We start from the raw sequence: 17,566 nt of genomic DNA on the forward strand, positions 1-17,566 counted from the left end.
AGCATTCATTGTCAAACTCCTTTCTGCTGTACACCATCACGGCTACATTTCAGAGTGAGACTCACCTTCAGGTTAGAATCCTTTTTCTGTCACAGCTGTGGAATTTTCTCTTCACCTGTCCATGACACTGACAGTTTATACAGGTGCACCCTGCAGAACTCCTGCAGTGACAGTAATTAAAGGAACTGTTGAATCAAACCTCCTTTCATCCTCTTGTTGGCAGCAGCACATTACATGTGGAACTTTATCAGAATAAACTACAATCTGTGTGTTTCTGTGCTCATAAAGGGAGATATCAGTCACTTCAACAGTTTTAGTTCATTTTCAGGGTCCTGAAGGACAGGAGTCCATCTCTAGCACTTCACATGGAAAAACAGATATTCAGTAGGAAAAATGGCTTCAACCGTCCACAACTGACTAACAGCTGGTAGAACTGGTTTGAAAATAAAGGCAAGTTTCTACCTAAATCTACCTAAATCTAAATCATTTAGTAGAGAGTGGAAGCTGTGGTTCACGGTGCTGTGGTGGTCAGCACCGTCGCCTCATAGCAGAGGGTTCCTGGTCCAACTCCCAGCTGTGGCCTTCCTGTGTGGAGGCTGCATGTTCTCCCATGGGTGCATTGGTTCTCTCCGGTACTCCGGCTTCCTCCCACCATCCAAAAACATGCTGTCAGGTTAACTGGTGACTGGAAATCATGCAAAAGTACAGGATGCAATGCCAGCTGCCATAGGTAGGCTGTCCCATAAACTGATGCAGGATGGTCACTTTGCCCTGTCTGCACCTCACTCACTAACATACCGAGTAAAACAGTGACAGAGGGACAGAGGCTGCTCTCTTCCCTGACCATGGGATGCATAAACTTTTATAAAACTGCATCATGTGGCATCAGATCTTACTAAAGACATCACACACCTGAGCTTCACCACAAAAGTGTTTTTACTTTAAATTCAGTTACAATTACTGTTGATTTTCAACTCAAACCATAGCATCAGTCGTACTCATCATCATAACTGTGGTAACGTATGCAAATAATGAGAAACAACTTGAAGTAGAGGTCAGTCCTGGGAATGATGCTGCTTTGAATAACAAAGATAAGAGTTTAGTTTCCTGCTTTTATTGTGCATCAGTTTTTTTCATTATAACAACTTACATCCCATCTAAACGTCGCTGTTCTGTACACTTGGTCTAAAGAATTCTGTTTTAACTCAGTCTGAAGACTTTGAATGGAAACATTTTGTCTTTATTGGCATAGAATTAGAAATAGAAAGACTTTTCAAAGCTGAGTTGAGATGATTCTAGAAAAGCTGAAGAACCAGAGAAAGCACATCATCTCTGGCATGAAGTGATTTATTCTGCTGGAGAAACTAATCAAATAGAAAAGAAACTTAGAGGGAGGTAGATACAGGTTCCAGGGCACAGCTGGTAAATGTTTCCTCTGTGTCTGGAGAGGGGGCAAACAGCGGGGAGGGGGGGGAGTTTCCATCATCTCTGCTGTGCAATGACACAACGGGGGGCGAGCTGCTGTCTATCTTAGTGGCTTTTATGTGGTTCTCCCCCTCTGTACCGTCCTCATCTCTAACCCTGCCGTGCTGGTGGCTGCTGCCCAGTGTTTTCAGGTGATGTAAGTCTAAATCTGGGTAGGAACCAGATCCGTTCATGTCCTGGAAGAGTCTGTTTAGGCTGTGCGGGTCGTGGCTGAAGCTACTTTGGCTGGCCTGTGCGATGTTGCACAGCAGATGGGTGTGCTGACGGAGCTGAAGGATTTCTCTCTCTGTGCTGGAGTTCTGCCTCAGCAGCTCCTTGGTCCGCAGCGTGATGGCCAGCAGGCCCGATTGGTTGAGGATCTCTGCTGTGTTGAGGAAACGGCGTTGGCGAGTGGACGTGCTGTCCGGAACCGCACGATGTGGACCGTGAACTGTTGAAGATGAGGGAGATGAGGAGGGAGGGGAGCAGGATGAAGAGGAGGTGGAGGAGGAGGGCGGCGATGGAGTCTGGGAGCTGGAAGGTGAGTCTAAGCTGACAGAGAGTGAGTTCTGCAGACAGCGCTGGGCCTGGTGTTGGGTGCTGGGGGAGGAACTGTGGCCTTCTCTGCCCTCCAGCTGCTGCAGATGCTCGGGCCTTGGGAGGGAGCCGATGGTAGAGACCACCTCCCTCTTCTCCTCCTCAGTGCGCACCCTCTTCCTCTGGCTCTGACCTTCACTCTCTTTACCTCCCTGAACCCGCAAAGCCTCCTTACCCTCACAGATATCCTTTCTGGGGTGGGGGGCGATGCGAGGATAAGAGTTCAGGATGGGTAAGTATGAGTTCTTACTGCTGTGCAAGTGGCTGCTGCGACTGCCGGCTTTTTTTACATGAGCTTGTCGTGAAGCCTGACAGGATGAAGAAGTCACGGTGGAAGAGGAGGGAGCAGGCATCACCGGCTGCTGGATCAGCACAAGCTGAGTGGGGGCTTTGCCACTGCTGAGGCTCTGCCAATCTCCAGCCCATGAAAGGGGGCCATGCAGCAGCTGTTCTGGTCCCGGCTGTATCACCAGGAGGTTGTGAGCAGGTTTATGTGTTTGTATGAGAAAGAGAGCACAAGAAGGAAAGAGAATTACGTCACAAAGGGACAACCAGCAGGTTCAAAACGATTATTGCAATGACACCAATAAGCATGGAGACCTTAACGTAAAGAGAGGTTCTAATAAAAGTTCATCATCAGAATAACATTTATGGAACAAATCTCAGCAAATAAGAGGCACTTTTAACCCGCCAGCACTTTAATTAAAACTTAAATGTGGTTGTTTTTGGTAAAATGTGGCTGTTTTGCATCATTTCCTTTCCTTTACTTTAAAGTGTGTGGAATACAGAAGCATAGTACATGAACTTTAAGTCCAATCAAGAAAATGCTTCCAGGCTTCTGGTTGTAATTTGATGGTAATGGACCCTCTTTCTTTTAGACATCAATGGCATCTAGTATACCAGATTCTTCTAAATGTTCTGGTATCAGGGCCAGAAAACCACTATTCATTGGTTCGGAAAGGAAAAGGTCCCCTGAAGAGATGTCATTTACCTTCGTACTTATGCACTCTAAATGAACAAAGCAACACTACTTCATATGATCCTTTAGACTGCTGAGGCACTTTCTGCTGTCATGGGATCGATTCAACGTATTTGGGCAGGTCCGTGGTTATTTCAGCAGGACGATGCCAGACCTCCTTCAGCTTCAGACACACAGAGTGTGTGAGCTCGGCTGCCTGCCTGCAGTCCACATCTGTCTCCTGCTGCAGATGTTGGAGCATCATGAAGAGGAGAACCAGACCCTGAAATCTGGGGTTCAGCAGGAATGGACTCAGATTCCTCTGAAAAACTGCAACAATCAGTGTCCTACATTATGGACAACGGAACAGAACAAATATTTCTGAGTGTGTCGCTGATATCCAACTTTAAACGTGCTTCTACTTTCTAAATATAATATATTTAGGGATGTTTTGTTTTCTTGCAATAAACGGTTGGAAAAAAAAGGTTTTCATGTGTGATGAATACTTTAAAAGACACACAACATGTGTTCGATAAGTTCTGAAAGCACTCAGGGTAAAGCCGTCATTTCTGGAGTCATGCTGAAATCTAACTGGACTTGGACCCTCTGACAGAGAATGGAGCTGTTCTAAAACACTGATCAGGGTGATGTTGCACTTCAACAGTTGATGTGGCAGTGAGTATCTCACCGGCTTCACCAGCAGGTGTTTGAGGACATAAATGGGGGGAAGTTCCTCGTAAGCAGTCGTGATGTTGTTGGAGCTTTTGCTGCTTGCTTTGAAAGGCTGACTCTTGCTGCTGTGCTGATCATCAGAGCCAGCCTCTGAGGGACAGAGTAGTTAGATTCATTCACTGCATGTTTGTGAATAAAATCAAGGTGTCCCTGTGGTCTGAGCCATGGTCAGACCCACCAAGCTCACCTGAGTATCCGGAGTCCTTCTCAGAGTCCCAGCACAGCACATGCTTGCTCATGTAATGGGCTGCAGACAGCTCCCTGTGGCTGGCAGCCTGACAGGTCCGCAGGGTGGCACAGTTACTCTTCTCCTTGGCATTCTTGGAGTTGCTCTGAGCGGTGCTCTCCCCACACTGAGGCTGTTCCTTCGGCATCACAGCTGAGAACAAGAGAACAAACACTCAGTTCAAAGCATTAAAGACACATCTGCTGGTTATTTACTCAAAAGGGTGACGAAAATAACACGATGAAACGTGCCTAATGGGATTAGGACCAAGTGTCGCCAAAGAATCAGCAGCTGTAGAAAAGTGCGTGCGACAGCCCTGAAGGTGGCGTGAGGCGCCGCACATTTCCACGGTCATTCGTTCTGATACGGCTGATGGTTGATGGGAAAAAGTGCGAACGCCACCTTTATGCAGACGCACCCTTTGTACATGAGGCCCCTGGTCACTGTCTGCTCTTTATTTCCTTGTTGATCATCACTTAATCTTTTATTAAGTTTTTAAGCTAGTACAAATGCACACAATTGAACATAATAGCAAACAAAGTAAAGAGTAGGAGAGAACAAAGAAATAAATAAAGTGTAAAGAATATGGCTTATGGGACGATACATTAATACAGGAAGACATTTCTTCCCTTCCTAATAGTGGTCTTCTACATAGTTTACTCACAACATATCAGTAACCTTATACTTTCCCCTGATAAAACGTCCACTTCTGCCATCTTTTCTCTAATAAACCTTCCCTCAGACGTAGCACGAGTCATTTTTATCATTGTCCATCAAGGCTTAGCAGTACTGCAGCTTTATTTTCCTTTTGTATCTTAAGGTCCTTCTGATATTATCGTGCCTTTGACGAGTTTTAATAAATCCAGTCTGGTCTTCGTCAGTTAAATCTGGGAGAAGCTGCTGAAGTCTTTTCGCAGTTATCGATGTGTACAGCTTATATTCCGAAATGAAATAGGTCTATAGTTACTACTATATTCCCCATCTTTCCCCATTACTGTTATATTTTACCTACATCTTTAATCCAATTGAATGTCTTCAATAGGGGGGGGGGGGGGCTATCACTGCCTGGGGTCTTATCTGGTTTGGAGTTGTTAGTTGCATTCATCTCCGGAGTCATTTCTGTTGTAATAACTTCATTCTGTATTTTGCCAATGCTCGGTAAGTCTAAATTATTCAGAAAGTTTCTCATGTCTTCAACTATAGCTTCAGAAGATTTAGTGTATAGTTGTTGGTGATCATTTGAGAAAATAGCTTTTATTTCTTCTGGGTGGTGTTTCAGTTGATTTGTTTCCGGGTTCCTTACAGATGGTACTGTCTGCTTCTTGTTTTCTCAGCCGTCGGGCAAATAGTTTGGCTGCTTTAGGTCCTGCTTCATAAATCGAGACTTTTTCTCGAACTCTTGTCTGTTCTTGTACGCTGTTCATTCCGGTTTCTGTTGTCGAAGTTTCAGTTTCTGTTGTTGAACTGATCTTTTATTATTATTGTTTGTGGCGTTTTGTGTTTTGTACTTTATCAGCTCAGCTGAAGCAAACTATGTTGCCTTCAGTGTTAAGTGTTCTGAATCGTGGCCTTTTTGTGCAACGCCCACAGTGGGGCTACAGCGCCACCTGCTGGAGAAATGAACGAAATGACTCCAAAAAAGATTTGTGCAATTTACTGTTCTAGAGCAAAAGATCCGATTCAGTAAAAGGAGCCGAACTTCCCAACACGAGCTGGAGCTGCTGTAGGCGTTCTTTGGGCCATCCCATCATATCCACTCGTGATCCCACTCGTTTCCACGGTGCACTCCGCTGCTGATGCAGCTCTCTTTCTCTGGCATCTCCACATGGATCCCCTGCTGCCGGAGCCCCCGTGCTGCTGCCCCTGCACCCTGATGAATCCGCAGCTTTCAGGCAGTCCCACTGTATGGTTAAAGGAACTTTGGGAGGCCAAACTAACACAATATATGAACCCATTATCTTGAGAAAACGAGCCTTGGTATTTTTGAGATAATGACTGAAGTGTCTGATGTTTACCACCTGTGCAAAGCTGCCTTGGGAAAATGATAAGAAGTCTGTTAATTGCCATCTGTGTAAGGGAGTTATGGGTATAAATCAGGACATTTTGAGAATAACATACTCCCCAGTAAGTCTGTCCAAGAATAGGCTCAAAGTTACGCAAACACCATGTCTGGGCTTCTCAGTGATGGGAACATGAAACATCTTCAAGGTCACTAAAAACTGCAGATTCTACTTAACGAAGACCCTCAGTAAGGCAGAGATTTTAGGGAATCCAGGCTTGACACCTCTCTCCAGACCTGATGCATCATTCTGTAATTCTGATACGGACCTGGTTGAAGATAAATGTTTCTGTGTTCGACTAAGTCTGTGTCAGCAGAGTTCTTCCTGCATCATCCACACAGGCAGTTTGAAAGCGACCATCCCCAATACACCACATGACATAAATGTATCCACTATCCCAACACAGCAACCTTTGAGGTGACCCATATAACACCAGTTCCAAAAGGTTGGGGGGCATCCTGTTATCAATTATGTGTATTAAAAACAGAATGCATCGGTTTGTAAGTCTCAACCAATATTTGATTCAAAATAGAACATAGAAAATATATCACGTGTTGATATGTGAGACATTTTACTGTTTCATTCATTCACTGAATTTGATGCCAACGATACAAAGTTGGGACAGGTCCTCGTTTACCAAAGTGTAGCATCTCCTACTTATTTAACAGCCTGATGTTACACTGAGCTGTGGATGTTACTGTGAGCTGTGAGCTGTGGATGTTACAGTGAGCTGTGAGCTGTGGATGTTACAGTGAGCTGTGAATGTTACTGTGAGCTGTGGATGTTACACTGAGCTGTGGATGTTACACTGAGCTGTGAGCTGTGGATGTTACAGTGAGCTGTGAGCTGTGGATGTTACAGTGAGCTGTGAGCTGTGGATGTTACAGTGAGCTGTGAGCTGTGGATGTTACTGTGAGCTGTGAGCTGTGGATGTTACAGTGAGCTGTGGATGTTACACTGAGCTGTGAGCTGTGGATGTTACAGTGAGCTGTGGATGTTACAGTGAGCTGTGAGCTGTGGATGTTACAGTGAGCTGTGAGCTGTGGATGTTACAGTGAGCTGTGGATGTTACAGTGAGCTGTGGATGTTACAGTGAGCTGTGAGCTGTGGATGTTACAGTGAGCTGTGGATGTTACAGTGAGCTGTGGATGTTACAGTGAGCTGTGAGCTGTGGATGTTACAGTGAGCTGTGGATGTTACAGTGAGCTGTGGATGTTACAGTGAGCTGTGAGCTGTGGATGTTACTGTGAGCTGTGAGCTGTGGATGTTACAGTGAGCTGTGGATGTTACTGTGAGCTGTGGATGTTACTGTGAGCTGTGGATGTTACTGTGAGCTGTGGATGTTACAGTGAGCTGTGAGCTGTGGATGTTACAGTGAGCTGTGGATGTTACTGTGAGCTGTGAGCTGTGGATGTTACAGTGAGCTGTGGATGTTACAGTGAGCTGTGAGCTGTGGATGTTACTGTGAGCTGTGAGCTGTGGATGTTACAGTGAGCTGTGGATGTTACTGTGAGCTGTGAGCTGTGGATGTTACTGTGAGCTGTGAGCTGTGGATGTTACAGTGAGCTGTGGATGTTACACTGAGCTGTGGATGTTACAGTGAGCTGTGGATATTACTGTGAGCTGTGGATGTTACAGTGAGCTGTGAGCTGTGGATGTTACAGTGAGCTGTGGATGTTACTGTGAGCTGTGAGCTGTGGATGTTACAGTGAGCTGTGGATGTTACTGTGAGCTGTGGATGTTACTGTGAGCTGTGAGCTGTGGATGTTACAGTGAGCTGTGGATGTTACTGTGAGCTGTGAGCTGTGGATGTTACAGTGAGCTGTGGATGTTACAGTGAGCTGTGAGCTGTGGATGTTACTGTGAGCTGTGGATGTTACAGTGAGCTGTGAGCTGTGGATGTTACAGTGAGCTGTGGATGTTACAGTGAGCTGTGGATGTTACTGTGAGCTGTGGATGTTACTGTGAGCTGTGAGCTGTGGATGTTACAGTGAGCTGTGAGCTGTGGATGTTACAGTGAGCTGTGAGCTGTGGATGTTACAGTGAGCTGTGGATGTTACAGTGAGCTGTGGATGTTACAGTGAGCTGTGAGCTGTGGATGTTACTGTGAGCTGTGAGCTGTGGATGTTACAGTGAGCTGTGGATGTTACAGTGAGCTGTGGATGTTACAGTGAGCTGTGGATGTTACAGTGAGCTGTGAGCTGTGGATGTTACAGTGAGCTGTGGATGTTACTGTGAGCTGTGAGCTGTGGATGTTACTGTGAGCTGTGGATGTTACAGTGAGCTGTGGATGTTACAGTGAGCTGTGGATGTTACAGTGAGCTGTGGATGTTACTGTGAGCTGTGAGCTGTGGATGTTACTGTGAGCTGTGGATGTTACTGTGAGCTGTGGATGTTACAGTGAGCTGTGGATGTTACAGTGAGCTGTGGATGTTACAGTGAGCTGTGAGCTGTGGATGTTACTGTGAGCTGTGGATGTTACTGTGAGCTGTGAGCTGTGGATGTTACTGTGAGCTGTGGATGTTACAGTGAGCTGTGGATGTTACAGTGAGCTGTGGATGTTACTGTGAGCTGTGAGCTGTGGATGTTACTGTGAGCTGTGAGCTGTGGATGTTACAGTGAGCTGTGGATGTTACTGTGAGCTGTGAGCTGTGAGCTGTGGATGTTACAGTGAGCTGTGGATGTTACTGTGAGCTGTGAGCTGTGGATGTTACTGTGAGCTGTGGATGTTACTGTGAGCTGTGGATGTTACATTGAGCTGTGGATGTTACAGTGAGCTGTGAGCTGTGGATGTTACTGTGAGCTGTGAGCTGTGGATGTTACTGTGAGCTGTGAGCTGTGGATGTTACAGTGAGCTGTGGATGTTACAGTGAGCTGTGGATGTTACAGTGAGCTGTGAGCTGTGGATGTTACAGTGAGCTGTGGATGTTACACTGAGCTGTGGATGTTACAGTGAGCTGTGGATGTTACTGTGAGCTGTGAGCTGTGGATGTTACAGTGAGCTGTGAGCTGTGGATGTTACAGTGAGCTGTGGATGTTACTGTGAGCTGTGAGCTGTGGATGTTACAGTGAGCTGTGGATGTTACTGTGAGCTGTGAGCTGTGGATGTTACAGTGAGCTGTGGATGTTACAGTGAGCTGTGGATGTTACTGTGAGCTGTGAGCTGTGGATGTTACTGTGAGCTGTGGATGTTACAGTGAGCTGTGGATGTTACTGTGAGCTGTGAGCTGTGGATGTTACAGTGAGCTGTGGATGTTACAGTGAGCTGTGGATGTTACTGTGAGCTGTGGATGTTACAGTGAGCTGTGGATGTTACTGTGAGCTGTGGATGTTACAGTGAGCTGTGGATGTTACAGTGAGCTGTGGATGTTACTGTGAGCTGTGAGCTGTGGATGTTACAGTGAGCTGTGGATGTTACAGTGAGCTGTGGATGTTACACTGAGCTGTGGATGTTACAGTGAGCTGTGGATGTTACAGTGAGCTGTGGATGTTACACTGAGCTGTGGATGTTACAGTGAGCTGTGAGCTGTGGATGTTACTGTGAGCTGTGAGCTGTGGATGTTACAGTGAGCTGTGGATGTTACAGTGAGCTGTGGATGTTACACTGAGCTGTGGATGTTACTGTGAGCTGTGAGCTGTGGATGTTACTGTGAGCTGTGAGCTGTGGATGTTACAGTGAGCTGTGGATGTTACAGTGAGCTGTGGATGTTACTGTGAGCTGTGAGCTGTGGATGTTACAGTGAGCTGTGAGCTGTGGATGTTACAGTGAGCTGTGGATGTTACTGTGAGCTGTGAGCTGTGGATGTTACAGTGAGCTGTGGATGTTACTGTGAGCTGTGAGCTGTGGATGTTACTGTGAGCTGTGGATGTTACAGTGAGCTGTGGATGTTACAGTGAGCTGTGAGCTGTGGATGTTACAGTGAGCTGTGGATGTTACTGTGAGCTGTGAGCTGTGGATGTTACAGTGAGCTGTGGATGTTACAGTGAGCTGTGGATGTTACACTGAGGTGTGGATGTTACAGTGAGCTGTGGATGTTACAGTGAGCTGTGGATGTTACAGTGAACTGTGGATGTTACTGTGAGCTGTGAGCTGTGGATGTTACTGTGAGCTGTGGATGTTACAGTGAGCTGTGGATGTTACAGTGAGCTGTGGATGTTACTGTGAGCTGTGAGCTGTGGATGTTACTGTGAGCTGTGAGCTGTGGATGTTACACTGAGCTGTGGATGTTACAGTGAGCTGTGGATATTACTGTGAGCTGTGGATGTTACTGTGAGCTGTGAGCTGTGGATGTTACAGTGAGCTGTGGATGTTACACTGAGCTGTGGATGTTACAGTGAGCTGTGGATGTTACACTGAGCTGTGGATGTTACAGTGAGCTGTGGATGTTACAGTGAACTGTGGATGTTACTGTGAGCTGTGAGCTGTGGATGTTACTGTGAGCTGTGGATGTTACAGTGAGCTGTGGATGTTACAGTGAGCTGTGGATGTTACTGTGAGCTGTGAGCTGTGGATGTTACTGTGAGCTGTGAGCTGTGGATGTTACACTGAGCTGTGGATGTTACAGTGAGCTGTGGATATTACTGTGAGCTGTGGATGTTACTGTGAGCTGTGAGCTGTGGATATTACTGTGAGCTGTGAGCTGTGGATGTTACACTGAGCTGTGGATGTTACAGTGAGCTGTGGATATTACTGTGAGCTGTGAGCTGTGGAAGTTACAGTGAGCTGTGGATGTTACTGTGAGCTGTGGATGTTACAGTGAGCTGTGGATGTTACTGTGAGCTGTGAGCTGTGGATGTTACAGTGAGCTGTGGATGTTACAGTGAGCTGTGGATGTTACAGTGAGCTGTGGATGTTACAGTGAGCTGTGGATGTTACTGTGAGCTGTGAGCTGTGGATGTTACAGTGAGCTGTGGATGTTACAGTGAGCTGTGGATGTTACAGTGAGCTGTGAGCTGTGGATGTTACAGTGAGCTGTGAGCTGTGGATGTTACAGTGAGCTGTGGATGTTACAGTGAGCTGTGGATGTTACAGTGAGCTGTGGATGTTACAGTGAGCTGTGGATGTTACAGTGAGCTGTGGATATTACTGTGAGCTGTGAGCTGTGGATGTTACAGTGAGCTGTGGATGTTACAGTGAGCTGTGGATGTTACAGTGAGCTGTGGATGTTACTGTGAGCTGTGGATGTTACAGTGAGCTGTGAGCTGTGGATGTTACAGTGAGCTGTGGATGTTACAGTGAGCTGTGGATGTTACAGTGAGCTGTGGATGTTACAGTGAGCTGTGAGCTGTGGATGTTACAGTGAGCTGTGGATGTTACTGTGAGCTGTGGATGTTACTGTGAGCTGTGAGCTGTGGATGTTACAGTGAGCTGTGGATGTTACAGTGAGCTGTGGATGTTACTGTGAGCTGTGAGCTGTGGATGTTACTGTGAGCTGTGAGCTGTGGATGTTACTGTGAGCTGTGAGCTGTGGATGTTACAGTGAGCTGTGAGCTGTGGATGTTACAGTGAGCTGTGGATGTTACAGTGAGCTGTGGATGTTACAGTGAGCTGTGGATGTTACAGTGAGCTGTGAGCTGTGGATGTTACAGTGAGCTGTGGATGTTACTGTGAGCTGTGGATGTTACTGTGAGCTGTGAGCTGTGGATGTTACAGTGAGCTGTGGATGTTACAGTGAGCTGTGGATGTTACAGTGAGCTGTGAGCTGTGGATGTTACTGTGAGCTGTGGATGTTACAGTGAGCTGTGAGCTGTGGATGTTACAGTGAGCTGTGGATGTTACTGTGAGCTGTGGATGTTACAGTGAGCTGTGAGCTGTGGATGTTACTGTGAGCTGTGGATGTTACAGTGAGCTGTGGATGTTACTGTGAGCTGTGGATGTTACAGTGAGCTGTGAGCTGTGGATGTTACTGTGAGCTGTGGATGTTACTGTGAGCTGTGGATGTTACAGTGAGCTGTGAGCTGTGGATGTTACTGTGAGCTGTGAGCTGTGGATGTTACAGTGAGCTGTGGATGTTACTGTGAGCTGTGGATGTTACAGTGAGCTGTGAGCTGTGGATGTTACAGTGAGCTGTGGATGTTACTGTGAGCTGTGGATGTTACAGTGAGCTGTGAGCTGTGGATGTTACAGTGAGCTGTGGATGTTACAGTGAGCTGTGGATGTTACTGTGAGCTGTGGATGTTACTGTGAGCTGTGGATGTTACTGTGAGCTGTGGATGTTACAGTGAGCTGTGAGCTGTGGATGTTACAGTGAGCTGTGGATGTTACTGTGAGCTGTGGATGTTACTGTGAGCTGTGAGCTGTGGATGTTACAGTGAGCTGTGAGCTGTGGATGTTACAGTGAGCTGTGAGCTGTGGATGTTACTGTGAGCTGTGAGCTGTGGATGTTACAGTGAGCTGTGAGCTGTGGATGTTACAGTGAGCTGTGGATGTTACAGTGAGCTGTGAGCTGTGGATGTTACAGTGAGCTGTGAACTGTGGATGTTACAGTGAGCTGTGAGCTGTGGATGTTACAGTGAGCTGTGAGCTGTGGATGTTACTGTGAGCTGTGAGCTGTGGATGTTACGCTGAGCTGTGTTCACAGACAGTGAGTCCCTGAAGTCTTCCAGGACAGAATCCGGTCTGTTTTTAATGCAGAGCTGCCAAAGAGTCCAAAGATCACGTGCAACCAGTATTGATTTTCCTCCGTGTCCTTTGCCAAGCACACAGAGATACCTCCATTTTTCCTGAATCTTTAACTGTAGGTGGAGGAACAGTTGCACTGAGGAACGTTTTTCTGAAATTGCTCCACAATATTTTGACACTTTTTTGCAGATTCCTCTATGTATTTTTACTATGGAGAGACTCTGCTTCTCTAAGGTCTTCTTTTATGCCCAATAATCATGTTTCTGACCACATTCTGTATATATTGAGGGCAGGAGACAGGCAGGTCACATGGGAAAACATCGCTGGTTTTGTTTCGGTTGCCATATATGGTTTGTGTTTTGACCACACAAGTATTTGTTGTCATACTATTACACAACACACGCTATCGTTCAGTCATGCTGCAGTCTGTATCTGTGCTGACAAAGCCGTGGAATTTAAGTCGAACTCTGCCTTTTAAAGAATTCTAGTTCTTATCAACATGCAAAGTGCGATCATGTCGGTTCTTGGTGGTGAAATCATAAAGGTGAGAGAATGGTGTGAGTTTTTATCCCATTCAGTATGATGAAGCTCATCTGTGGCTGTTCTCCAGCACAGGAGTCAAGGAAAGGTCACACAGGAAGTTAGCTGCTCTCTAAGGCTAGAAATCTTTTGGAGATCCATTGGACACCATGAAAGCTCAGACCGAGCTGTGGGATTTTCTCCGGTGTAACCGCACATGAAGCTGCAGCAGAAACCTAATCAGACGGTGTGAAAACTCTCACCCCAACACTGTTATGTAACTACTGTTGCTGCTGTCAAGTGGAAAACATGTGCCTGCTATAAATCCTCCTGACAGTCCCATTAAATGTCAGCAACACAAAGTGAAGACCAGCCGGTCTGTCCCACACGATGAAGAGCAGAAAAAGTTGAGCAGCTTTTAAAGTCAGAGTGTGAACGGCGTCCTCACCTGTCAGTGCGTTCTCTTCAGGATGACAGAAAACACTGTGGCAGCATCTCCACAGCAACGGTGCAAAACCTCGTGCAGTCCAGGCTTCAACCACACAATCAAGACCAACTCTTTCTGGAGTCACACACACGCATTTTTCCCTTTCCAGACAGATCAGAAAGTGAATGGGTGTGATGGTGGAGGACCAGGCTTAAAGCTTCCGTCATGTTCATTCGCTGGCCACGCCCATTCTCCCAATGACAACGTGTGCGTCGTCAGCGAAACTGCTGTGTGGTCGCGTCACACAGCGCCGGGACACGTGTTTCTGTGGTGACGTCAGAAAGGCCATGTGAGGGTTGTGTTCCTCTCAGTGCGCGTTGCTTTCAGTGACGGCAGAAGGAGCCACGCGTTGTGTTGCGGGGGATAGGTTAGATCAATTAAATTAGCATAATCATCAGTGCCCCCCCACACACACGCGCGCGCGCGCACACACTCTGAACTGAATGCATCATGTGGTTTAATCTGCAGTGATCATGAAGGTCTGCCCTTTATCAAACTGAGCAGCATTCTTATTCTTTACGTAATCAGCACAGCTGACTGAGGATGCGTGCAGCAACATGTGAGCTGCGCGTCGGCGCGTGGCCGCTGGCCGGCAGCACACGAGCCCTTGAGAAAGGAGGAAGGCAGCAGGAGGCTCCCACGCGCGTGCTACCTGCTTACATAACACCGCCGGAGCTGCGGAGCTGTTATTTTTCTTCCAAACCAAAGGTCTACTCTGAATTTAAATGTGAAAAAGTAATAGTTGTCATAGTTAACTCTGAAATCTAATCACCCCCCCCCCTTCAGCAGTTACACAAGCTGGAAAAAAGTGGACTATAACTCTATGATTCAGTGTTTTAAATCGAAAAAGAAGAACATACGTTTAGTAAATATATTTCTATTTGATATAAATCTACTATCATATAAATATTAGATATTTTTAATATATATATGTATTAAATACATGGAAACATTTATGGTCTCATTCAGAAATAAGCTCACTTCTCCTTCTATGTAAACATATATTAATATGCAATACATGTAATAATTACTGTATCACTTTCTGTGTTAAATATGTTCATCACCACCTTTTTATCTCCATGAAACAGTCAGAATGCACAGAAACTGATCATTTCACTCACAAAAGTACTTAAAATATTGGATCTGAAAGATTATAACCTGGATTTACTTTAATTGAACAATGGATTTAAGACATTTTTATTACTCAGAAGTAAAAAATATCATGACAGCATGTAAAATCTTAACTGCTCAATAAAAACTTACAATATTTCCAGACCTACAACAGTCGGGCTGCTCTTTTTGAGTTAAATTAGACCAATAACGCGGTTACAGGTCACTGTTCAGCATAAGAAAGGCACATGATTTGATTCTAGGATGCGCTGTTTTATACCCTCTTCTGTAGACTTTTCAACATCTGCTGTGATGAGTTACCAAAAGAAAAGAAGAGTTCTGAAAAGATGGAAACTATTACAGTTCAGGATCTGTCCCTGGAAACAGTCCATTTTCCATGTCTGCCCGGGCGTGTTGTTCCCTCCAGGCAGGAGGTGGTCCAGATGTCTTACAGCTGTGGAACACCTTTCCAGGTATTCCAAAGCCATCTCCTCCCTGCCTGCATTGGTGATGGGAGATGGGTGAGGCACAGGTGAGGTCAGCCTTCCACCAACCAGGAAGTGAGAGGGTGTCGGGGGTTCTGATGGGTCACATGAGAGAGGTCTGTAGCTGAGTAGAGCCTCTGCCAGAATGGTTGTGATTTCCTTCACCCTTTAGTAAAGTGTAAGGCTTTTGGACCCTTTGGACCCTTTTTAAACTGGTCTTTACAGATCTAACCAGCCTCTCCCAGAAGTCACCCCACCGAGCAGCGTACTTCCATGTTATCCCTTCTCTGAAAAAACCCTTCTGAGCTCTGCTTCCCTCAAAGATTTCCAGTTTTTTGAGGTCTTGATCTTCTCCTTTAAAGGTCTCGGCATTGTCTGAGTAAATAATGCTACACAATCCACACCTTGCAATAAACTGTAGGCTAAGCTAAAACTGAGAGGAACTTTAAATGCACCGCTCTGGTGACAGTGAGGAGGACTGTGTAAGCCTTCTTCTCTAACAAAATCCTCCCCAGTAACTTCAGCAGGTTGGGACAATGGGGCTGTGGGGCTGTTATCTGTTGTTCTGGCTTTACCTTCAGCGTTTCCAGAGCTCTCGTCTTCTTTTGCGGACTCCAGTCCGTATTCTGCCCACTTCATTCTCAGATGTTGGGAATTGGTTACCCATTACCACACAAATGGATGCCGGCGCTGCAGAATCTCCTTTGCAGCTGTGGTGATGGAAAGCGCTCATGTGTATGGAAAGTATGTGATTTCAGGCTTGCTTAAGGAGGTATTGATCCCTGCAGCAGAACTCTGTGAACACATGCCAGAGGCTCCTTTTACACTGGTACGAAAAAAAGAGCAAAGAAAAAAACACCAAAACCGGTTCAGATATGGCTTTTAGTGCAACTCATGAGGGATAAAAGTAACGAAGATCAAATTCTACAAAGAACATGAAAGCTATTTTTTAAACTAAAAGAAGAATTACGATTTTTAGTTCATTCTAAAAATTAGAGCACAACAAAAAAGGTTTTTAAATGCGGTTAATTGACTCTTATTCAAAGATAAATGGAGATGAATGGGATTCACAAACTGCTTCAAACAAAAAGAAACGTTTTGTTACTTTGAAGGAACTTTTCTGAAATAAGGTTTTGTTTTGCAAATGATGAACACTAAGAAAGATTTAACAAAGCTATGTTACATAATAGTTATAATTGAGTTAGTGTCCAATGAATAAAATGACTTAAATGGTCATTTATCACCTTTTGTAATTACTGCATTATTATATTAAATTATCAACTTATCACCTCAGCTTCAATCATTTCATGTTTGTTGAGTCAGCTCCACCCTGCAGCTACAGCACCTTGGACTGACCAAGAGTCCACTCCTGCAGCTCCACTCCTGCAGCTCCACCCTGCAGCTCCACCCTGCAGCTCCCCTCCTGCAGCTCCACCCTGCAGCTCCACCCTGCAGCTCCACCCCTGCAGCTCCACCCTGCAGCTCCCCTCCTGCAGCTCCACCCTGCAGCTCCACCCTGCAGCTCCACCCTGCAGCTCCACCCCTGCAGCTCCACCCTGCAGCTCCACCCCTGCAGCTCCCCTCCTGCAGCTCCACCCTGCAGCTCCACCCTGCAGCTCCACCCCTGCAGCTCCACCCCTGCAGCTCCACCCCTGCAGCTCCACCCTGCAGCTCCACCCTGCAGCTCCACCCTGCAGCTCCACCCCTGCAGCTCCACCCCTGCAGCTCCCCTCCTGCAGCTCCACCCCTGCAGCTCCACCCTGCAGCTGCACCCCTGCAGCTCCACCCCTGCAGCTCCCCTCCTGCAGCTCCACCCCTGCAGCTCCACCCTGCAGCTCCACCCTGCAGCTCCACCCCTGCAGCTCCACCCCTGCAGCTCCACCCCTGCAGCTCCACCCTGCAGCTCCACCCTGCAGCTCCACCCTGCAGCTCCACCCCTCTCATTACAGGTTAAATTAATGCATTTATAGTTAAAGCTGGTATTTCACAGCAGCTCTGGACATGTATGACTGTGGCTGGTGACTCCTGGACAAACAGCTGAAGAATGAAAGAAAAAAACAAGGATGTATTCACATAGTTACAAATGTGTATTTTATCACTTTGTTTCAGAGTTACATTCAGTGACATGAGTAGAAATGAAGACTTTAAACACGATGCCAAAGAGAACTCAAACATTATCATTCATCCCTGGATGTGGTGAAACTGTTCTCCAGGAAGGATGATCGGATATCATGAAACCGATGGAAAAAGAGGAACAGAAATGATTTAGACGCAGCGTGTACAGTATGTTGGACAATGTTCTCTGC

General features: G+C 46.3%; 1 protein-coding gene across 1 annotated transcript; it reads right to left on the reverse strand.

Moving 5' to 3' along the window:
* Positions 1–1,094: 1,094 nt before the first annotated feature.
* On the reverse strand, positions 1,095–13,848 carry LOC140280161 (CLOCK-interacting pacemaker-like). Its single transcript, XM_072375446.1, has 4 exons — positions 13,627–13,848; positions 3,939–4,130; positions 3,708–3,841; positions 1,095–2,522 (listed from the first exon to the last, which is right to left on the reverse strand). The coding sequence occupies exons 2-4, from the start codon at positions 4,123–4,125 to the stop codon at positions 1,386–1,388; spliced, it is 1,458 nt and encodes a 485-aa protein (XP_072231547.1). The 5' UTR covers positions 4,126–4,130; positions 13,627–13,848; the 3' UTR covers positions 1,095–1,385.
* Between the last annotated feature and the right edge of the window lie 3,718 nt (positions 13,849–17,566).

This window comes from Leuresthes tenuis, unplaced genomic scaffold (assembly GCF_036924035.1).
Source record: "Leuresthes tenuis unplaced genomic scaffold, fLeuTen1.0.hap1 SCAF_21, whole genome shotgun sequence".
Classification (NCBI taxonomy): domain Eukaryota; kingdom Metazoa; phylum Chordata; class Actinopteri; order Atheriniformes; family Atherinopsidae; genus Leuresthes; species Leuresthes tenuis.

Excerpts from the sequence above, each read along its gene's own strand:
- LOC140280161 (XM_072375446.1), bottom strand. The coding sequence starts at position 4,125 with ATGCCGAAGGAACAGCCTCAGTGTGGGGAGAGCACCGCTCAGAGCAAC. Across the intron at positions 3,842-3,938 it reads GAAGGACTCCGGATACTCAG|AGGCTGGCTCTGATGATCAG; the intron begins GTGAGCTTGGTG and ends TCTGTCCCTCAG. Across the intron at positions 2,523-3,707 it reads AACACCTGCTGGTGAAGCCG|CCGGGACCAGAACAGCTGCT; the intron begins GTGAGATACTCA and ends CTGGTGATACAG.